At 38.6% G+C, this 22,654-nt stretch overlaps 1 protein-coding gene and 1 pseudogene across 1 annotated transcript in view; one reads left to right on the top strand and one right to left on the bottom strand.

The window, feature by feature from the left end:
- LOC469572 (lymphotactin) overlaps nucleotides 1-18,994 on the top strand; it is a 207,105-nt gene extending 188,111 nt beyond the window's left edge. The window contains exons 2-4 of the mRNA XM_016931984.4: nucleotides 13,550-13,628; nucleotides 16,993-17,107; nucleotides 17,977-18,994. Coding sequence (XP_016787473.1) covers nucleotides 13,550-13,628; nucleotides 16,993-17,107; nucleotides 17,977-18,145 — 363 coding nt within the window. The 3' untranslated portion in view covers nucleotides 18,146-18,994. The remainder of the gene's footprint in view (nucleotides 1-13,549; nucleotides 13,629-16,992; nucleotides 17,108-17,976) is intronic.
- Nucleotides 15,576-16,371, bottom strand: LOC134810111 (large ribosomal subunit protein eL8-like; annotated as a pseudogene).
- Nucleotides 18,995-22,654: the final 3,660 nt, after the last annotated feature.

Raw genomic sequence — 22,654 nt, 5'->3', positions numbered from 1 at the left:
TGTAAGTATTTGGGTTTATTTCTGGGTTTTCTATTCTGTTCCATTGGTCTATGTGCCTATTTTTATACCAGTACCATGCTGTTTTGGTGACTATGGGCTAGTTTGAAGTCAGGTAATGTGATGCCTCCAGATTTGTTCTTTTTGTTTAGTCTTGTTTTGGCTATGCGGGCTCTTTTTTGGTTCCATGTGAATTTTAGGATTGTTTTTTTCTAGTTCTGTGAAAAATTATGGTGGTATTTTTATGGAAATTGCATTGAATTTGTAGATTGCTTTTGGCAGTATGGTCATTTTCACAATATTGATTCTACACATCCATGAGCATGGGATGTGTTTCCATTTGTTTGTGTCATCTATGATTTCTTTCAGCAGTGTTTTGTAGTTTTCCTTGTAGAGGTCTTTCATCTCGATTAGGTATGTTCTTAAGTATTTTATTTTATTTTTGCAGGTATTGTAAAAGGGGTTGAGTTTTTGATTTGATTCTCAACTTGGTTGCTGTTGGTGTGTAGCAGAGCTACTGATTTGTGTACATTAATTTTGTATCCTGAAACTTGGCTGAATTCATTTATCAGTTCTAGGAGCTTTTTGGAGGAGTCTTTAGGGTTTTCTAAGTATACAATCATATCATCAGGACACCCTATTTAACAAATGGTGCTGGGATAATTGGCAAGCCACATGTAGGAGAATGAAAGTGGAACCTCATCTCTCACCTTATACAAAATCAACTCAAGATGGATCAAGGACTTAAATCTAAGACCTGAAACTATAAAAATTCTAGCAGATAACATCGGAAAAATGCTTCTAGACATTGGCTTAGGCAAAGACTTCATGGCAAAGAACACAAAAGCAAATGCAACAGAACAGTGATAAATAGGCGGGACTTAATTAAACTAAAGAACTTCTGCACAGCAAAAGAAACAGCAGAGTAAACAGACAACCCATGGAGTGGGAGAAAATCTTCACAATCTATATATCTAACAAAGGACCAACATCTAGAATCTACAAAGAACTCAAACGAATTAGCGAGAAAAAAAAAATCCCATCAAAGAGTGGGCTAAGGACATGAATAGGCAGTTCTCAAAAGAAGATATACAAATGGCCAAGAAACATAATGAAAAATGCTCAACATCACTAATAATCAGGGAAATGCAAATGAAAACAATGCGATACCACCTTACTCCTGAAAGAAAGGCCATAACCAAAAAATCAAATAAGAATAGATGTTGGCATGGATGTATTAAAAAGAGAACACTTCTACACTGCTGGTGGGAATGTAAACTAGTACATCCACTGTGGAAAACAGTGTGGGGATTCCTTAAAGAACTAAAAGTAGAACTACCATTTGATCCAGCAATCCCACTACTTGGTGTCCACCCAGAGGAAAAGAAATCATTATACGAATATGGAACCAGCCCAAATGCTCATCAATCAACAAGTAGATAAAGAAATTGTGATATGTATGTACAATGGAATACTACTCAGCCATAAAAAGGAATGAATTAATGGCATTTGCAGCAACCTGGATGGAACTGGAGACTATTATTCCAAGTGAACTAACCCAGGAATGGAAAACCAAGCATCATACGTTCTCACCAAAAATGGGAGCTAAGCTATGAAGATTCAAAGGCATAAGAATGATACAATGGTCTTTGGGGGCTCAGGGGAAGGCTAGGAGCTGGGTGAGGAGTAAAAGACTGCAAATTGGGTTCAGTGTATACTGCTTGGGTGATGGGCTCACCAAAATCTCACAAATAACCACCAAAGAACTTACTAATGTAACCAAATACCTCCTGTTCCTCCAAAACTTATGGAAATAAAAAAGTTTTTAAAAAAGTATCAAGTATGTATCATGAGTAAGTTCTAGAGACCTGCCATAAAACATTGTGCCTAGATATAGTTAACAATACTGTATTTTGCCCTTCAAAATTTAAGAGGATTGGTCTCATGTTAAGTGTTCTTACCACAATAAAACAGACAAAAACAATTAAGGATCACACACACACACAAATAATAAAGAGAAGGGAAAGGTGAGTTGTAAAAGCCTAAGCAGCTAAGGAGAATATAAAATTTTTCCAGGTATTAGAGAGAAGTTGGTATGAATACAGCTTTACATCTATGGCTTATTATTAAAGATATTAAAATACCATATGATGAAATTGTGAGTATTCAACACAATTCTTTAAAGGAAGATGCTGATTAACATTTCGAATTTTTAAAACGTTGCTCAAGTAATGCCATTTACAGAATAGCAGGAAGTAGATGTGATTGAATTGTGTGGATTTCTCAGGTGGCGCTGAGGGTTATAATTTATCTTACTTTAAGGTCTGTACTGGCCAAATGCACTGAGGTGCAGAGAGGATCAGCAGAAGAGGAGCCACTGAGGAGGAGGGAGGGAGGACTCGGGTGCAAGCCTGAATTCACCACATGAATCCTTCACTTCACCCTTTTCCAGAATGAGCTATGTCTTGCATAGATGGAAAAGCAAGCAAAGAAATGTATTAATCTTTCTCCCTGATATACAGCATATTTTATTTTTGTTTGTAGTGGTCTTCTGACTCTCACTGAGCCTTGCTAAGGGATGTGCTGGAACAGAAGTTTGTTCTGTGGCATTGCCCATCACTCTAATTTGTTTTCCCTTCATAAAAAGACTGCATAATTTCTCAGGTCTATTCTAGCCACTATATCTTTTGATCTTTTTTCCTTGTATTATTTGCCATACTAGGATAATATCAGTATAAAGTAGCTAGCTCCAAGTTAAATTGAGCAGAGCTTCTGCTTTTAGTTCTTGTAGGAAAGAAGACAATGACAAGACAATTAGTTTATATTTATTTATTCAATCAATAAATATTTCTTGAGTTCCTACATTATAAGCGCTGAGGGTTCAGTAATACAACAGAGTCTCAATTCTCACGGATATTGTATTCTGTAGGGGGAAAACCACAATACACAGTATATAAAAATGTCAAGTGGTGATGATAAGAGCTATAAATTACAATAAAGCAGGTTGCAAGAAACTATGGGAATGGGGAGGAGCTGCTATTTTATACGAAGCAACGAGAGCAGACTTCTGATTAAGGCAATACTTGATTAATTTGCTTCCAGAATCAACTCTGAAGCTCCATTCAGATTCAATTCAATATCATATACCCTTTAAGGTAATGCTTGTACTTTAAGAATTCTTCTAGGTTCTGTGCAATAGATTACTGGCTGAGGCACTAAAACTAAGTAAGCCTCTGTCATCAAGAATTTATTTTTCTATTCTGCTCTACCAGAAAAAAAATTGGAATATTTTCAATAAAGGTTAAAATAAAAAATAATTTTAGTTAATCTGAAAATTAGGTAATGCATAGCACTCCATGCCCTCTTATTCTACCATAAAAAGGTTTTGTATGTGTGACTGATCTTTTCATTGGGAAGATGAAAATGTCTTCCAGCTTGATATCAATCATGTGCAGTGATGTGCATGCTTCTTCCTCCTGATATTTCAGATATAGGGAGGAGGCCAAGTATGGGAGAACAGAGAATAATAGACCTGGCTGATTCCATAAAAATCATTCATTGTTATTCATAATAATAAAATAGGCCAGATGTGGTGGCTCATGCCTGTAATACCAGCACTTTGGGAGACTGAGGTGAGTGGATCCCTTGAGCCCACAAAGATCCTGGTTAATCTGATTTTACAGTTCATGGTCCCCACTACCATAGGTGGCTTCTCAAGGAAAGACTCCTTAGGATGGCTTTTGACCACTGACGCTGGACTTCAGTTTCTGGCTGGTACATCTATCTTTGGTAGGCAGATTTAGTCTGGCCAATATCCAACTTAGGAAATCCATAAATGCTTTGAATTCTGTACCACAGAGGGTTTTGTTTCTAGTACACTTTATGGCACAAGTGGCAGTCGTCTGAAAAAATACTCTTCTGCTTACTAGTTTTAGCTCCCTGAAAGAGTGGTTGGTTTGCCGTCATAGAGACTGGTGTCTTTTTTCTTCCCAACCTAACCTTCCTTGGAGAGTTGGTTACTTTGACTCAATCACCTGTTCTGTTTAGATTCACCATTGATCTGTTATCAATGAGCAATGTAACCAAAACTATTTATAAGCAATTTCTGAGTAGTGGTCAACTTGCAACACTTCCTCTGTTGGGCTTGTGGGTTCCTGGCCCTGAGTAATATATGCTATATAGTGCAGGGCAGTGGTTTTTAACCTTTTGATAACCACAGATATTTTTAGAAATTTTTTTGAGATTTTTGGTGGCTGTGTATCTTTTATTAAAAAATGAAGGACACTATAAACCCTCCTGATGAGAAAGTACTGCATGCTAATACCACATACTTTCACTAAAAAGAAATAAGTAAATAAAATAGCTAATAAATGATACAAGGGCATGAAATATGAGAAGCTATTCTCACTTTCCCAGCTTGGCCATGAACTTGGTAACTTCCTGGTGGAATTTTTCATTGTTAATGTTTTGGTGTACTTTAGTTTTTTTTTCATCTCTACTTACTTTACATGGTTGATATCCCATTGAACACAACATTTTAATAAATATGAATCAGGGTCTGACCCAGAGGTCAGCAAACATTTTCTGTGAAGGGCCAGATGGCAAATATTTTAAGCTTTGATGACCATGCAACAAATCCACTTTGCTGTTGCAGTGTACAAACAACCATAGCCAATATGTAAGCAAATAGGCATTGCCATGTTCTAATAAAACTTTATTTACAAAAACAGAAGGCAGATACAGTGTGTTGATTCTTGTGCTGTGCTATTAATATGAAGTTATTATACATAATATTTGTCAGGTATAGATATAGGTTGATGCAAACGTAATTGCAGTTTTTGCCATTAGAATTAATTACCAGTGGCAAAAACTGCAATTACTTTTGCAACAACCTAGTAATACCTATCTAGCACATTTCATTTGAATTCACTAATTTAAACAAATGCAGTGACTCAAGTTATTAAATATAATTTTACAGATTTGACCCATTACTTGAAGTCCATGGCAATAAAATACCTATTTAATTGTTTTTCTATACAATTCTTGATTTTTTTGGAGAAAACTATTAATTCTCTTTGCATAGTATCTCATATAAAAATAAAAAGAAATTATGTAAAAGTTAGGTCATTCATTATTAGCAATTTCTGGAGTAAATAGCATCAGTTATTATTTTAAGTGGTTATCGAGTAAGACCAGGGCTAGATGAGTTTTTTAAACTGTGAGAAAAAGAAGAGGTCCAATTACACATTCCCTGGTATTGGAAAATAAGCAGAAGCAGAATAGTAATCATGAATAAAAGTACCACAGAGCCAAAATTTTTCCCCAGGCTTTGGAATTCCACTAAAAACCATATAATCGAACTGGATTTCTGTTTAGTATCAAGTTCTCTGTCTCTGCCTGTATTGAATTCACCATCAAAATATCTCCAACGTCTCTTGCTTAAGACTTAAACACTAGGGGAAGACCCTAGTGTTTAAACCTCACCTCCAAGACAAGACCCTTTTAGTATCACCCTCCCTAGGGTGAAATATATCTCCAGTTGGTTAAAGTCTTCCATGACAAATGGTTCTATAGTCAAAAATATTTGGGAAATGTTGGATTAGCCAAATTTTACTGTAGGACTTCTCAGAGGCTTTAACATAGTGATATGCTCTATGAACTAGTAATGCCCCATATTTCTCAAGTTTATTAGAAATGGACCTCTCTCCCCAGATGGCAGAACAAATGTTTGGTATAAAACACTTTGGGAAATGCTGGTAGATTCATCCCTCCCACTGTTCTTCCTTCAGAACTTAGCTTCACTGTGCATTTCCTTAGGTGCCTTCTCTGTTTTGCAGAGTGACAGTCTATCATCAATGTATTAACCAAAGTCCAATATTAATGCCTGAGAATGAGGAGTATATGCCTTATTCACTCCAGAATCATCAGAGTCAAATTCCATTTCAAATAATTGATCAAGCTACTATAGCACTTATGTTGCAGTGGACAAGCAATTGAGAGCTATCTGATATGGTATCAATCTTCCAGCCAGCTTAATTTTCATACATTTAACCTTTGTATACCTTTTAAAGAAAGCAGTAGGTACAAAAGTAAGAGACTGTCTTCAGGAAGCTTCCTGGAGGGAGCTTATGCTAAAGAGATGTATAAGCAAATATACAAAGTTCAAAGAAATGTATATTCTTATTGCTGTGTAGTCCATGGTTGAATAAAAAGGGAAATAATTTAAGCACCCATCAAGAGGGTATTAGTGGTGTATCAAAATATCTGACAGTATAGGGCACTGTGTAGTAGCTTGGGCTTGGAGTCTGGTAGACTGGAATTTGAATCTTTATCATCACCAAGCTTTGTGATTTTTAGTGAATTTCTTAAGCTCTTTAAGTTTCAATTTTCTCATCTATAAAATGTAGAGAATAATTCTACTTATTTCATTATATTGCTTTAAGGATTAAATAAATGGGTTAATGCCCTTTTGTACTTAGCATAAAGCTTCACACATTCCAAATGTACAATAAATCTCCAGCCATTGAATGCTGTAGAAAGATTGTGAAATGATATACACAGGCATATTTACCTAGAGAGCTGTTTGGAAGAAGGCCCATCTATTATGGTTAAGTGGTTTTCTCTGGGTAGTGGACTTTGGGTGAATTGTACTTTCTTAAAAACCTTTTCTGGACGGGCGCGGTGGCTCACGCCTGTAATCCCAGCACTTTGGGAGGCCGAGACGGGCAGATCACGAGGTCAGGAGATCAAGACCATCCTGGCTAACACGGTGAAACCCCGCCTCTACTAAAAATACAAAAAATTAGCGGGGCGTGGTGGCGGGCGCCTGTAGTCCCAGATACTCCAGAGGCTGAGTCAGGAGAATGGCATGAACCCGGGAGGCGGAGCTTGCAGTGAGCTGAGATCGCTCCACTGCACTCCAGCCTGGGGGACAGAGCGAGACTCCATCTCAAAACAAAAACAAAAACTTTTCTAGAGTGTCTGGATTTTATTTACAGTAATCATACTGTTTTTCTAAGAGAAAATACAAGAACCCTATTTTAATTTAGGGAAAAAAGATGTACAATTCAAGAGATGTACTGTGGGCACGTTTCAAAGAAAATAATAATCAGAGTAATCTTGCTTTATTTTTATCCTTTAGAAACTTGAACCTCAGGCGCACCATCAGATTAATCATAATCTTATTGCTATGACAGGTCGTGCTAGACCTCATCTGCTCTTTGTTTCAAGCACTGATCCAGATTACACTTCCCAGATGGAACTCCATTCTCTATTCTCCCACTCTGTCCTTGCTTCTTAGATGGACCAGATAACTGGTTCTCACCCGTCATGTGAGACCAAAGAATACATGTCACTTCTAGATAAGAGGAGGTGTGCCATGCTCTCTCTCATTCTTCATCCTGCAGCTGGAAGAAAAGGACTCCCAGGCTTTAGGAGATGGTATTATTCAGAGGTGGAAGCAGCGTAAATTCCTGTGTCACTTTCTGGAGGAGAGCGTTCAAGACAGACAACCGATTAGGAATATCTACATTGATTTTGTTGTTATTCTAATCTGAATGATGCAATTACACATTATCTTCATTAGTCTACAGGTGACCTTTTTCTACTCAGTTAATTACTTTGTATAATATGCCACTATTAACCTACCTACAACTTAGGCACTTGAACATTCCAAGTAATTTATGTTTAATGCTCCTTTCCTCTGAAATTCTCTAAGTATATATCTAGGAGCAGGATTTCTGGAACTTCATGGTATGCAAATGCTCAGCTTTACATGACAATGCCAAACTGCTTTTCAAAGTGTTATACCAATTTCCAAAGTCATGAGTAATATATGCTGCTTCACATCCTTGCAAAGTACTAGTATCAGAGTTCTTAATTTTGACCATTTTGAATGGGAAGAAAATGGGGTCACACTGCGGTCTTGACTTTTGTTTGAATAATTACTAGTGAGCTTAAGGCAAGATACTTCTGAAGAAAAAGAAGAAGAGGGCTTGCCTTACTAAAAACTAAAGTTAAGTTATAAGTAATTACTTAGGTAATGAAGGTAGAACGGTGTTAGTGAAGGATGGACAGATGGACCAGTGGAGCAGAATATAGACTCTGAAATGGATGCATATATATGTGGGGGCTTCATATATGAAAAGTAGTGTAGGCAAAGGTAGAATTATTCAAAAACCGGAGCTAGAAATGTTGGATGTATAAAGAAAAAAAGCCTTTGGATCCCTTTCTCATAGTCCATATAGAAATGAACACCAGAAAAATTGAAAATTTAAATGTCAAATGCAAGACTTTAAAATTTTTAGTAGAAAATAGAGGTAAATCTCTTTCTGACTTTGGAGAAAAGAAGAATTTATTAAGGCACAAAAAGCATTAACCATAAAATAAAATAGTGATAAACTATCTTAAAACTATATATTTTTGTTCATCAAATACATCATAAATGTAGTGAAAGACATACTATAAGCTGAGAAAATATTGCAACACCTATGACAAATAATTAGTAAGATGAATATATAAAGATTCATTACATACCAATAAGAAAAAGAAAAATTACCTAATAGAAAAATTGGAAAATTATGCAAACATGTTTAATAGAAGAAGAAATCTTTATATGGATTGCATACTATGTATGATGAAATGCAAAATAACTTTTCAGATGAATTAAGATATTCAGACCAGAAAGTCATAAGAAAGAGAAAACGTTGAGTTTCCTTTACTTGTACCCCTCATGCTTCTGTCTTCTTCCCTCAACAATGAATGCTTTCCTTCAAAAATGGATTTTCCCATTCCACTGTGTGGTCACACATGCATGAGCGGTGTCAATATTCCAGAGCACTAGAGTTTGCAGGCATAAATGTTGATGTTTGCACATGCATATGCTTGCTTATACACTCCTGCACGTACACACCAGATATACTTGTATTTATTCTGGATATATAAATTAAGCAGCTCCTTTATGCCAGGCATTGTACAGGATTCTGAAGAAACAGCAGTGAAAAAGATAAGGAATTCCTGGAAAAAGACAGACAAAAAAAATCAGCAAGTAAATTGTTGCTATGTTTGAAGGTGTTGGGAGTTCTGAATGAGAATAGAACAGCAAAAATAGACCAAATGATACCAGAATGGGCATGTGTACAAAGTTTTAAATTGGGTGATCAGGAAAAGCCACAATGAGCAGCATTTGAGTGAATAATTGAAGGAGGTGAGGGTATCAGTCATGCTGACATCTGAGGGAAGAGAGTATCAGGCAGAGGAAACAGTAAATGCAAAGGCTTGGAGTCAGGAGCAAAATTGACATGTCTGAGAAACAAGGTGGCCGCGTGTTGTGTTGATGTAAGAGGGGTAGAGAACAGCAGGGGAGGATGTCAGAGAGTGAATGGGAGAGAAGAGCACAGGGCATAGGCACTTGTAAGCCCTTGCAAAGACTTTGAATTTATCTCCTAAGAACGGAGAGCCATCGAAGGATTTTGAGGAAAGAAATGACATTTTCTAATGGTCACCTTGGTCGATGTGGTCAATTAAGGCAAAGATGGAAGCAGAAAGAACAGTTAGGAGGCTATTGCATGACTCGACTAATCCAAGTGAGAGGTGATGGTGGCTTAGCATAGGGTGGTTTGCGGGTAGTGAGAAGTGTTTAGGTTCTATTTGAAGACAGAAAGCCTGCAGTATTTGCTGATTGGGTGTAATATCTATGAGAAAGAGAAGAGTCAAAGATAAAAATATTCATTATGACAAGTATGCCTCAACTGATTGTTGTCAACCAATGTCCACCCATTAGCAAGTCATGCCCACTTTGCACTAGGTTTCTACTTTCTTGTCTGTTATTTAAATCTTCCCCAAATGACATTCTAGTGCATGCTTTGACAAACTGAAAGTGAACAATTCATTCTGAGAGTTTAACAAATTCCATGTCAGTACGCTAAATAAAAATTCAGCCACTAGTCAAATTGTCGATTTCATTGAAAGCATGAGAAAGCCTCAGGCACAATCTCCTGAGTTCACACGTTTATTTTTTACTTCTTTTTATTATTTATTTTATTTTAAAAAATTGACAGGTAAAATTGTATGTATTTATTGTGTAAAAGATGATGTTTCAAAGTATATATACATTGTTGAATGACTAAACCTAACTAATCAATATATGCATTACCTCACATAGCTAACATTTTTTGTGAGGAGAATACATTCACTCTAGCATTTTTCAAGAATACAATATATTTTTAATTACAGTCACCACGTTGTATAATAGATCTCTTGAAATTATTCCTTCTATCTAACTAAAATTTTGTATTCTTTGACCAACATATCCCCAACCCCACCCCACGCTTCTCAACCGCCCCAACCCCTGGTAACCACCATTCTACTTTGTATTTCTATGGAATCAACTTGTTTAGATTCCACATTTGAGTGGGATCATGCAGTATCTGTCTTTCTGCGCCTGGCTTATTTCACTTAAAATAATGTTTTCCAGGTTCATCCACGTTTTGGCAAATGACAGGATTTCCTCCCTTTTTTTTGGCTGACTAGTACTCCATTATGTATATGTACCACATTTTCTTTATCTATTTAGGTTGATTTGATATCTTGGCTATTATGAATAATGTTGCAATAAACATGGGAGTGCACATATCTCTTTGATACAGTGATTTCATTTCCTTTGAATATATACCCAGTAGTGTGATTGCTGGATCATATGGTAGTTCTATTTGTAATTTCTTGAGGAAACTCTACTGTTTTCCATACTGTCTATACTAATTTACATTCCTGCCAACAGTGTGCAAGAGTTCCCTCTTTTCCATATCCTTGACAACACTTGCTATCGTTTGTCTTTTCTATCACAGCCATCCTAACAGGTGTAGGGTGATACCTCATTATGTTTTTTAAAAAAATTTACATTTCCCTGATGATTAATGATGTTGGACATTTTTTCATGTACCTGATTGCTATTTGTGTGTTTTATTTTGAGAAATGTCTATTCAAGTCTTTTACCCATGTTTAAATTGTGTTGTTTTCTTGCTAATGATTGCTTGAGTTCTTTATATACTTTGCATATTAATTCCTTATCAGATGTATAGTTTGTAAATATTTTCTCCCATTTCATAAGTTGTCTTCTACCTCTGTTGATTATTTCCTTTGCTGTGCAGAAGCTTTTTAGTTAGACGTAATTCTATTTGTCTGTTTTTGCATTTGTTTCCTTTATTTGCTTAGCCCAATGTCATGAAGCATGGCTTTATGTTTTTAGATGGTCATCTTTCACTTAATGCACAATCATTGTAATTTTGGCGTTTTAAAAAAGTTGATTTACTTAAAAACTAATTGTTGAGCAATTATTACATACCAGGCTTTCTGCAAGTGCCGGGGATGCAGAGATAGCAAGGGAATCTCCTACTCTCAAAGAGCCTGCCATCTAGTGGGAGATGCAAGAATGTAATTGAGTAGGAGAACACAATGAGATTAGTTGCAGAATAGCCATGAGAACAGAACAAAGTTCTAAGAGAGCATAAAGGGGTGGCACAACTTAATTTTATCAAAAAAATTCAGGAAAACTTATACAGAGAGGAGGAGTTTACAAGTAACTATGTAGGGAGCTGTCATGGGTGTTCCAGTTAAAGGAAACATGTGAGGAGCATAAAAGAGGCTGGCCCATTGGGTTGGCTGCACATGTATGTGTTTGTTAAGGTTTGGGAGTGTGTGAGTGAATGGTGGAAGGTGAGTCTGAAAGGAAAGCAGTACTAGATCTTGACCATTCTTATATATCACAATGAAAGATTAGAAATACATCCTGTAGGCATTGGAATTAGTAAAGAGGTTCTCAGTAGGGAAATGGCATGATTAGATTGAGGCTTTACAGTGATTACCCTGGCAAAGCTGCAGAGAACAGACTGAGAGGAGGCCCTGGACTGGGAAACCAGTTAGTCCACTGCAATTGGCCTACGATTTGAGCAGTGTGGGAAGAAAGGAGGACACATCTCAAAGAACTACTTAGAAGGTATACTTAGTCCAGTTTGGTTGAGAATGACATGTAGGTGGATAGCAATGAGTCTAACATGATCCCTATATATCAGAATTTGGAAATTAGATGGAAGAGAATACATTGCTCCATGCTAAGGACTAATATGAGGAGAAGCAGTTTAATAGAAGATGTGTCCAGTGTTCAAGGAGTGATTGTGTAGTAAGGTAGAGATCATTAAAGAGCCAGTTTGAAGTTTAGAATGAAGTCTGGGTGAAAAATCAAATGCGATTAGTGGGAAGTCTGTTAGAGGTTAACCTATACTTTTTATGAAAACATAGGAATTTATTTTCATATTCCTCATAGCAATGGACCTTTAACTACACATGTATTTAATAAATACATTTTATAGATACCTATATAAAATAAAGAACAACCACCATACAACAAACTCAGTGGCAGAAAAGTTCCATTGCAATCAGTATGTTTAAATCCTACTGGGAGCATTGCAAACTAAAATTATATTTTGGGGAGACTATATGGCAATATATAATAAGAGCTGTAAAGATGATCATATCATTTTACCCAGTAATCCTACTCCTGGTTATTAAAGGGAAGTAATTCAGTGTATATTAATGAAATTGACCTTATAGTTCTGATCTTTATAATAAGTTATAAGAAAATGGTTTAATGTGTATGTGTTTATATTTACTTGAAGTAGAAATATGAACGCTAAAAAAAGGGAAGATATTTAAATTGGTGTTAAAACAGCATTTAAAATTACCACAATTATGAGAACACATGTATGCCAATACAGATTCACTGGAAAAATATTGAAAATGAAAACTTTCAGATGGTAAGATTATAATTTTATTTCTTTTCTAATTTGAAATAAGTTGGTACAGCACAGCTTTTCAAAAACTTTTATAAATGTGTATGTTAAGTTGTATTAAAGCAAACATATGCATGTAGACATGCTTAAACAGTTATTTAATTGTTTCTTGGGTATCTGGGGAGATTGGGGTGAAGAAAGGTGGGTGACTTGAATAAAGGTGGAGGAGAAAAATGAGAAAAAAGAAAGCAAAGGATCGAGAAGCTCAGTGTGGCAGCAGCCTCTCTTCCCCTCCTGAGACAGTCAAAGGGTGGCATCAGGGACTCATGATCCATGGTTGTGGAAGCCCCATGTCACACTGGATGTCACATGAGGTGGGATGGAACACAGTGACCACCCCACCTCATTTCCTTTACAGTTTCCATGCTGGGCCATAGCAGTGAACAGCCTTCAGGCATGTCTACGGCGGAAGATCTGAATTCAGGCTGGTGGCAGGAGACGACACAACCACGTTTTCTTTTATGCATGCATTTGGTTTAATTGACACATTAACCACAGACAAAGGGGTAAAGGCCACAAGGTGTTAGGTTAGTATGAATAGGGAAAAGGACATTTTTTTTTAAGAAAAATAAAAGCATGAGTATTGCAAAGACTTTCCATGATCCTACACCCACCTCGAAAGCCCCCTCTCACCACAGGAAGTGCACTGACCATTGGAGGCATAAAAGAGGTCCTCAAAGAGCCTGATCCTCACTCTCCTTGCACAGCTCAGCAGGACCTCAGCCATGAGACTTCTCATCCTGGCCCTCCTTGGCATCTGCTGTCTCACTGCATACATTGTGGAAGGTAAGTGGAGAAGCTGTCTGTGAGATAAAGAACAGGGAGGCAAGGCAGGTGGGCACACATTTTGGGTTTGACTCAGGTTCTGACTGGACTAAATTGCTTTCCCCAGGGGAGCCTTAAACTTCCCATGTGCAAGAAAGGAGTGACGATTTTGACTGCAGAGGGCTTCCTAAACTTCCAAAACAGGGATAATTTGATTAGTATCTGGGCTCCTACTTCTCCTAATTGGGTAATTTCAGGAAAATTTCTTAACCACTCAGGGCCTGTGCTTATTTATGTATAAACTGAATAGAATAAGAGACATGATCACCTGAGATTAAGATTAAATAAATATTATGGTTTATTTAATAACATCAGATTTCCTTACAAGCAGTAATTTTTTGATTAATGTTAGCTATGGATTAGAGGTGATGATTATAAATGCATTTGTAGGTTTTGCCCATTTAATATATAGTTTGATAAATTATCAAAATCTTAGAGAGTTCAGTTAATACGTGGGGATGCACCAGAGGATGTATGTTCTGGAGCAAATCAGTGTTTTCAATACAAAACTAAGCCCCAAATGACTGGAAGTTCAAACCTTCATGTCCAGAAAATCAATATTACCTTCAAGTACGTGGGGGACTCTGTTAGTAATGCCATGACTATTACTATTTATGAGAAATTTTCTGTATTTGTAAGAGAACATACAATAATAACTACTACCAAATAGATCAGCACCTTATACACAGTTCAATAAAACTGCAGGACACATCCAGGTAAGATTCAGATATACCGAGCCCTTACCTGAGCATTCAGTAGGTATTTCTTAAGGATTACTTTTTCCTATGACTGGAGTGAATCTGTCGACTTATTTGTGTTCTAATTGGTAGACTTATTACTTAGACTATGATATTATAATTTAATAATGGGTCCCCAAGGGGTTCCATGAATAAAGGTGGCTAAGTCTGGAAGTCCTTGAAATTGTGTATAAAACAAAAAAATACTGATGAAACAAAAAAGTTTGATTACTACATTAGGCCACATGTTGCTACCTGGCTGGCATTTTGCTGAGACAATGGGCATACCATTTGAGGGAGACTCAGATCTGAGTAGGGGAAAGGAGCTCTGTTGGAGGCTGAGAAGAACTGCAGACACTGGTCTCAAATTCCCAAGTTTTCTAGTTGAAGGAGCTCTATAAGTCCCACTGGTGCTTAGCTTCTTACATACAAAAATGAGGGAAAACAGTCTCTGCTTTGACTCAATTTTGCAACCTGAGTGAAGGTGATATTTTAACAAATAACACAGACACTCAAACATTGCTGACAATAAGGAAAAGGCTTTGTGGTTTCAAGTATAACAGGATTCCCTGAGTCTTAGGAGTCCACTTCAGATACTTCACAGAGAGAAATATTGTTTCTTAAATATGAGAGAAACAGAGAAAAAACCCAGATTTTTCCTCTTTCATTGGCTACAGAAACAATTCACCACTAAAAAATAAATTGGCAAAGGTAGAGGGTAGCAATGTGCAAACTGGCATTGAGAGTGAAGAAATGATGAAGAAAAGCACACAGTGAACACTCTTTGTTTAGTCCCTTGCTTTAAAAAATGCCTTCTGATATTAGCAACACTACAGACCAATGTTGGCCATTATCAGTGGTTACTTTAGATGCTTTTTAGCTGCCTATTTCTCTGGGAAGCAAAGACCAGTGTCTACAGCTAAGGAGAAAATCAGCACTTAGAAACTTGGATTAGATTTCACCCAACCCTTAACAGTATTAATTCTCCCAAGTTATTTTTCCTTTTGCAATGTAAGATGATTCTCTAAACTTAATAGTTTAATTCCTTTGGGCCATTACTATTGGGGATGCATATTTTAGGGCTGACTTCCTTTTATATATATCTTACCTTTTACCATTTATTAATTTTTTGGAGAGTTTTTATTATTTTTATGTACAGAAAACTCAACAGTGTACATTTAACCCAGTTTAGTGGCAAGTTCCTCTGCTTTTGCTATTTCCAGCTTGGCAATGTGAGCCACAGATTTTGGACTCAGGACATTGCAGATCTCATCATATCCGTCATTGTAATTGGTCCTGATAGCTTCACCAGCTTAGCCAAAGCTCCTTTGTCTTCCTGGTTAACCTGTGTGAAGGCCACAGTGGTGCTTCCTGTGGACTGGATGTCCCAGTCTTGCCTTCTTACCCCTTGATAATGCATTAAGGGACCCCCCATTTTAGGACACAGGACAGACAGAAAGTTAACCAGCTTGATGGGGTCCACACCATGTGCAATACCAGCTGAGCCTTCTTGTTTTCCAGCAAGGTGGTGATAGTGTTAACCCCTGCTCAAAGAACAGGTGATTTCCTAGTGGGGACAACCCCTTTGCTAGCAGCTTTCTTCTCAGCCTGGGCCAACAGTCTCTGCTTCTTCTCTTGCTTTGTCTCTGGTCAGTACTTGTGGATCAGCTTAAGTGGCTGAGTAGCTGTTTGGGGGTCTAAGGCCTGGGTGAACTGATTAATGGCAGAAGGCACTTTCAGCTGCTTATAGAGGATAGCTCTTTGCAGCTGGAACCAGATATAGCAGGGCCATTTCACAAAGCAGTGGAGGTCCCTTTTGGGCTGGATGTCCTGTCCAATGCCTGCCTAAGAAAACTCTTAGGGCTTTTCTCACACAGCGGTTTCATCACTTTCTTAGCCTCCTGCTTCCTCACGACGGCAGGGTCTGGGGCCACTTTCCTTCCTTTGGCCTTCTTTCCTTTCAGCATCTTAGGCAGCTGACAGAGAGAGACATTTGACCATTTAAAAAGGAGAACACCTTTATTTAGTCTGTCAAAAGCATGCTTCCTTCCCTCACTGAATGTTGCCTTGCCTAGAGTACTCTTCACGCATTACTCTGTCATCTCACTTATGGTACTGTAACATGTTGCACTATTTGAAATGATCTTTTCTGTTTGCCTGTCTGTTGCCTGGCTCCCTCATGAGAAGATATGCTCTATGAAAACAGGAGTAATGTCTGCTTAGTAAAACATGTGGGACACAACAGGCACCATTGTATAAATGAATGAATGTGTGTCACTGGGGCATTTGCTAGCCGTCCCAAATGTCTAAGTGAAAATATACACAGAGACAGGATAACATCTTGTTATTTTCCCTCAGCATGAAATTCCTGAAACAATTCTATTGATTGAGTTTTTAAATTAGTCAAATATTTACTAAGAATCTGTGACGGGCAAGAGATTCGGGATGCCTATCAGTCATCTCTTCCCCCAAAAAGCAAATGGCCTTATATTCTTACAACATTCTCAGAGTAATTTAACAGATGATTGTTCCTGTGATCTGGATAATTGCTTTATTTTTAATTGTCTGTTGTTTTTTTTCCTCACCAGGTGTAGGGAGTGAAGTCTCAGATAAGAGGACCTGTGTGAGCCTCACTACCCAGCGACTGCCAGTTAGCAGAATCAAGACCTACACCATCACGGAAGGCTCCTTGAGAGCAGTAATGTGAGTTTGCCTCCTCAGAAGTTGGGCTGGGTGGGTATCTAGAGGTATAGAAATACAGTGTATAGAAATGCTGCCGTCCTCAGGAAAAGTAGGTCAGCATGGAGGAACACCTCAACTTAAATGAAAACCTATTTAGTTTTCCTTATCAATCATGTCTTTCTGCGGCCCAACCGAATAGCGATTATTGCAGAAATTGGGCTGCCAAAGAAAGAAGTCTTCCTCTATTTGGCTTAGTGGAAGAGTCTGTTGAATACTGTGCACAACTCTGAGATCTGGGTTTAGAGATGACTGGCCCATGTCAGGGTTTCCTGCAAGCCTCACTGGAGTTGGAAGATCTTAGGGTTGAGTTAGGCAGAGTCCCATACTTTTATCAGTTGCCATATTTCAAGAAAATGAGTCAATGTACAACCTACATGGTCCGTTTCTTCTACCAGAATCTCATTTTTAGAAGTAATAACTCTTCCCAACACGTAATTGCAAGCTTTATTCTAAAAAATGAAAATGTAAAAATCACTTTTTATTTAATAAATAAGATGAATATTTTTAAATTTGAAAAGGAAGAGGATATGTAATAATGGAACTATTTGGCCTCAAATGTCTTTTTGTTACAACATTTGGTGACATGGATGAGAAAAGGAGCCTGTGAATTATTGTGAACAAAGGGGCTGGATACTACTTGCAGATATTACTCCTTTATGTTAAAATAGATGGCAGAAGAAGGGTGCTCATTTATGATCTCATGGCTCTGAAAGACTATTTCTTGCAGTAATTTCTGCACAAGATCTCTTCATGTCTGCCCTGATCTTAACTCCTGACCCTGAGGCTTTGAGAATGTGGCTAACTTCATCTGTCTTTTCCTTGCGTTACAGTTTTATTACCAAACGTGGCCTAAAAGTCTGTGCTGATCCACAAGCCACGTGGGTGAGAGACGTGGTCAGGAGCATGGACAGGAAATCCAACACCAGAAATAACATGATCCAGACCAAGCCAACAGGAACCCAGCAATCGACCAATACAGCTGTGACCCTGACTGGCTAGTAGTCTCTGGCACCCTGTCCCTCTCCAGCCAGCCAGCTCATTTCACTTTACACGCTCATGGACTGAGTTTATACTCACCTTTTATGAAAGCACTGCATGAATAAAATTATTCCTTTGTATTTTTACTTTTAAATGTCTTCTGTATTCACTTATATGTTCTAATTAATAAATTATTTATTATTAAGAATAGTTCCCTAGTCTATTCATTATATTTAGGGAAAGGTAGTGTATCATTGTTGTTTGATTTCTGACCTTGTACCTCTCTTTGATGGTAACCATAATGGAAGAGATTCTGGCTAGTGTCTATCAGAGGTGAAAGCTATATCGATCACTCTTAGAGTCCAGCTTGTAATGGTTCTTTACACATCAGTCACAAGTTACAGCTGTGACAATGGCAACAATTTGAGATGTATTTCAACTTGTCTCTATAATAGAATTCTGTTTATAGAATAAGGGAGAAAATAATCCAGTCTTCACTGGGTTCCCATTCTGAGGGTCCACTATTCAAAAATTTGCTTCACTCAATTTTTTTCACCTCTTTGTGTTTTAGTTTGGTGTCCTATTAAAGGAATAAAATGACACAACTTGTCCCTTTTTTGTCCCATTAGCAAAAATTAGAATTTTGGTATAAAGAAACTTTATTCAAGTAAAAATCAATACCCTTTGAATTGGACAATAATCTCACTACCTTATTAGGATTTCTGTATTTGCCATTACGCTAGTTATCATGCATGTTATGCTTTACTGCGAATAAGCTTTTAATGCTCCAAATGCTGACCCATGCAATATTTCCTCATGTGATCACAATTTGCAGTAAACTTTTAATTAAATGATCATCTGGTAACTCAACACCCCAGATTCATGCTGTTTTGTATGCTAATTAAATTGCTGATTTGTTTCATGCTTAGGGTTTTACTATCCAAGTAGCTGACGATGTATACATTCTCTTCTATCAGACTCTGAATAGGAAGACCTGACCTTGCCTTGATAGTTTTAAGTGAAAAATATTGGCTGTTGTTTATTCTTTTGGGGGCATTTAACAATATCATGAATTTTCAGAGGGTAGATGAAGGCAACTTGTTCAAATCTGCTCACTTCTAGTCATACAACTAGTGAATCAGAGTGGAAACTACTAAAAAGTTGCCTCCTAGCAAACGGTGTGGTCACCTATCCATGTTCATTGATATTTGTCTAAAATAAACTTCAGAGGTGGTCTTAGAGAAAGCAATCCCTTAATAAGAACAGACATCCTGCTTTATGAAGGCTGAAAAATAACAAAGTCACAAAAGATGAATGGAATGGTTTGTCTGCCAAATGTCTCCCAGACCCTAAGGATTTATTTGGGATAATAATAATAGGATGTGTGGAAGGATATGGGCAGTGCTTGACTTTTCATTTTATGGCTGTTCTATCTTTTAAATAATAAATAGTTGTTAAAATATATAACCATAGCTATTTTCTTGCTTTACAAATATGAGCTCACTTAATCACATAACAGAGCTCAATTAAAGACAAGACAACGGAGGCATAAAAGGGTTAGTTAACTTTCTGAAGGTCCCTTGGTCTGTGAGGGGTAGAGTTTAGATCTGAACTCATGCAAGATTCAGGGTGTTGACAACTGTGTCATGCTGTCTTTCTCACTTCAGAAGACAATTCCCTTCGGGCCAAACCATATGTAAAGAGATGATTCAGGGGTTATCCTTATTTAACCTACAGACTTCATTCATTCATTAGTTCAGTAAATGTTTACTGAGAGTTTATTATATGCCAGAAACTGAAGACACAGCAGAGTGAACAGGACAAAGTCACTGCTTTCTTAGAGCTTACATTCTGGGAAAATCTTTCTTGCTTCCCTTCCCCAGGAACTCACTCCACCAATACATTGTTATTGCATGCCTAATGGATTCCAGATGCTTGGCTGGGCACTGGAATGCAATGGTGAAACCTTCAGGTGTTTATCTTCTGGGGGTTTACACTGGGGAGACACACAAGTAAGCAAACGATTTCAATGCAGTGTAATATGTGGGATGATGGAGAAAGCAGAGGGTGTGAGCTTTGGACACACAGGAGCAAACCTATCCAGATCTTAGCATGAATGGAGGGTAAAGATGAGCTTCCCCTTGAAAATATCCTCTAACTAGAGACCGGAAAGATGATTTAGAGTTATGCTGAAGGTTTCAGTGCATTCTAGGCAAAGAGAACAAGCATCACAGGCAAAGGCCTGCAGGTAAGAGGAATCCTGATGAATTAAGGAAAGGCAAGTAGTTCAATATGACCGAGGGACAGTGCGGGGGTTAGGAAGTGGGTGCAAAAGGTGAGGTCAGGGAGGCAGAGCAGATACCATGAAGGGCCTTGTCTGCCAGACCAAAGAGCATGTACTTCGTTTTAAAGGCTGTGGGAAATGACATCAGCTGCCAGGTGGAAGATGGAGCGTAGAGAACAAGATAGGAGTCAGGAAGCCAACTGGGAGGGGGCTCTGGACCTCGTGACTTCTGAACTTGGCCTGGCATGGTGCAACACCTTTTACCTTTACTTCATGGGCCTTTACTGCTTAGCCAGGGAGCACATTAGTTATGCATGACTGTGTGACTCACGCTGCAGCTCAGCTGTGCATGCCAAACACCTTGGGCCAGTGACTCCTTTCACCAATTTCCTTGGCTATAGAGAGCCAGGGCTTGGATAAGAGAAAATAGCATTCTTGGAAATCACCTTATTACTTTCATTATTCTTTGGCTAAGCTAAAGTTGGATCAGTGAGAACACAATTGGAGCCAACCACCCAGAGGAAGAAGGAGGCCGGGTTGTATCAGTGGAGTTTCAGAGATCCACAGACCAAGCCTTTTCTAATGTATTCAATGTCCTGAATATTTGCTGAGCACCTGCAGAGCACATGGGAACAGGATCTAGCCTGCTGTCCTGATGCTCATGACAGTCATCAAAGCCATTCCCATTTGGATGCTCCAAATGGCCCAGCTCAGGGCTTGACTTCCCTTGGAGACCTTTCTGATGTCACCAGTCTAGATGAGCCCCATCACCCCCATGTACCTGCTCAGCCCCTGGGCTCATCTCTATTACTGCTTATATCATCCTGAAATACCATTTTATTTGACTTTATTTTCTGTCTTACTTAGAAGTAGGTTAAGGACTGTGAATTTGATGTCTATGTACTTGTGCCTGGGACATCATAGCCTTCCAATACATTTTTGTGATAAGTACTACCTTATACATATCTGTCCACTAACAGTTATCTTAAAAAGCTATAGGAGGCCGGGCGCGGTGGCTCACGCCTGTAATCCCAGCACTTTGGGAGGCCGAGGCGGGCGGATCACAAGGTCAGGAGATCGAGACCATCCTGGCTAACACGGTGAAACCCCGTCTCTACTAAAAATACAAAAAATTAGCCGGGCGTGGTAGCGGGCGCCTGTAGTCCCAGCTACTCGGGAGGCTGAGGCAGGAGAATGGCGTGAACCCGGGAGGCGGAGCTTGCAGTGAGCCGAGATCGCGCCACTGCACTCCAGCCTGGGCGACAGAGCGAGACTCCGTCTCAAAAAAAAAAAAAAAAAAAAAAAGCTATAGGAATACAGTCTTCTGTGTGTTTAAGTCCACCCTGGGGAAGTTAGGAAAAGCTTCGCCGAAGAGGTGCCTTTGAACCTGAGAAAGAGCTTGCCAGGAAAAGGCCACGGTAGGCACTCCTGCCAGAAGGGCCAAATGAATGAAAGCACAGATGCAGGGAAACTGAGGCATGTGTGGGGGAGCTGCTTGTTTCCAGGATGGGTGGATTATAGAGCTCAGGTTTATAGAGGTTTATAGAGGAAAGGTAGCTTGAGGCCGGACTGAGAAGGCCTGAGTACCATGACAATGGATAGGATCTTAGACAGAGGGACCCAGGTTGCAGCATGCTCAGATGAGGGATGGAGAATAACAATTTGGAAGAAAATGGTTGAGGGCAGTGGGGGCCATTAGGCAATCATTGTCTTGGTGCAGGTTGGAGGAGATGTTGGCCTGAGTCAGGTCGTGGCAGTGGAAATAGAGGTGAGGACCCCAAGATAGTGCTGGACTGGCCTGGTTACCCACTGGGCAATGGGCATGAACCAGCTAGAGGCCTGGAACCAGCTCTGAGGGTTCCAGCATGGGTGACTGGTTCAGAAACAGCACAACTGCTTGGTAAGGCTAAAGTCTAACTTCTGGTGAGGCTACTAATAAATCCTGAAGGAAATAACAAACACCAAGGAGAGGGAGGTGAGGAGAAGAAAAATTCTGGAAAAGTGAAAACCTGGTTATCAGCCTTAATACTCACGTTATTCCGACAAAAGCCCAAACTATATTTTTATTCCCTTCTTACAGACAATTCTTTTACAAGACCGAGGCAAAAATAAGCCTGAATTTCTGTGAAACTCTTCATGCCCCTTGGGGAATAAAAAAGGTACATATAAATGGAATACAGTATCTGCCGGGTGAGTCACCAGAGCTATTTTAAAAGGGATTTGTCACATGGCAGTGGGAGGCAGAA

The sequence above is a fragment of the Pan troglodytes genome, chromosome 1 (assembly GCF_028858775.2).
Source record: "Pan troglodytes isolate AG18354 chromosome 1, NHGRI_mPanTro3-v2.0_pri, whole genome shotgun sequence".
NCBI classification, from domain to species: Eukaryota; Metazoa; Chordata; class Mammalia; order Primates; family Hominidae; genus Pan; species Pan troglodytes.
Note: the sequence above shows the minus strand (reverse complement) of the source record. Positions and strands in the feature narration are given on the sequence as shown.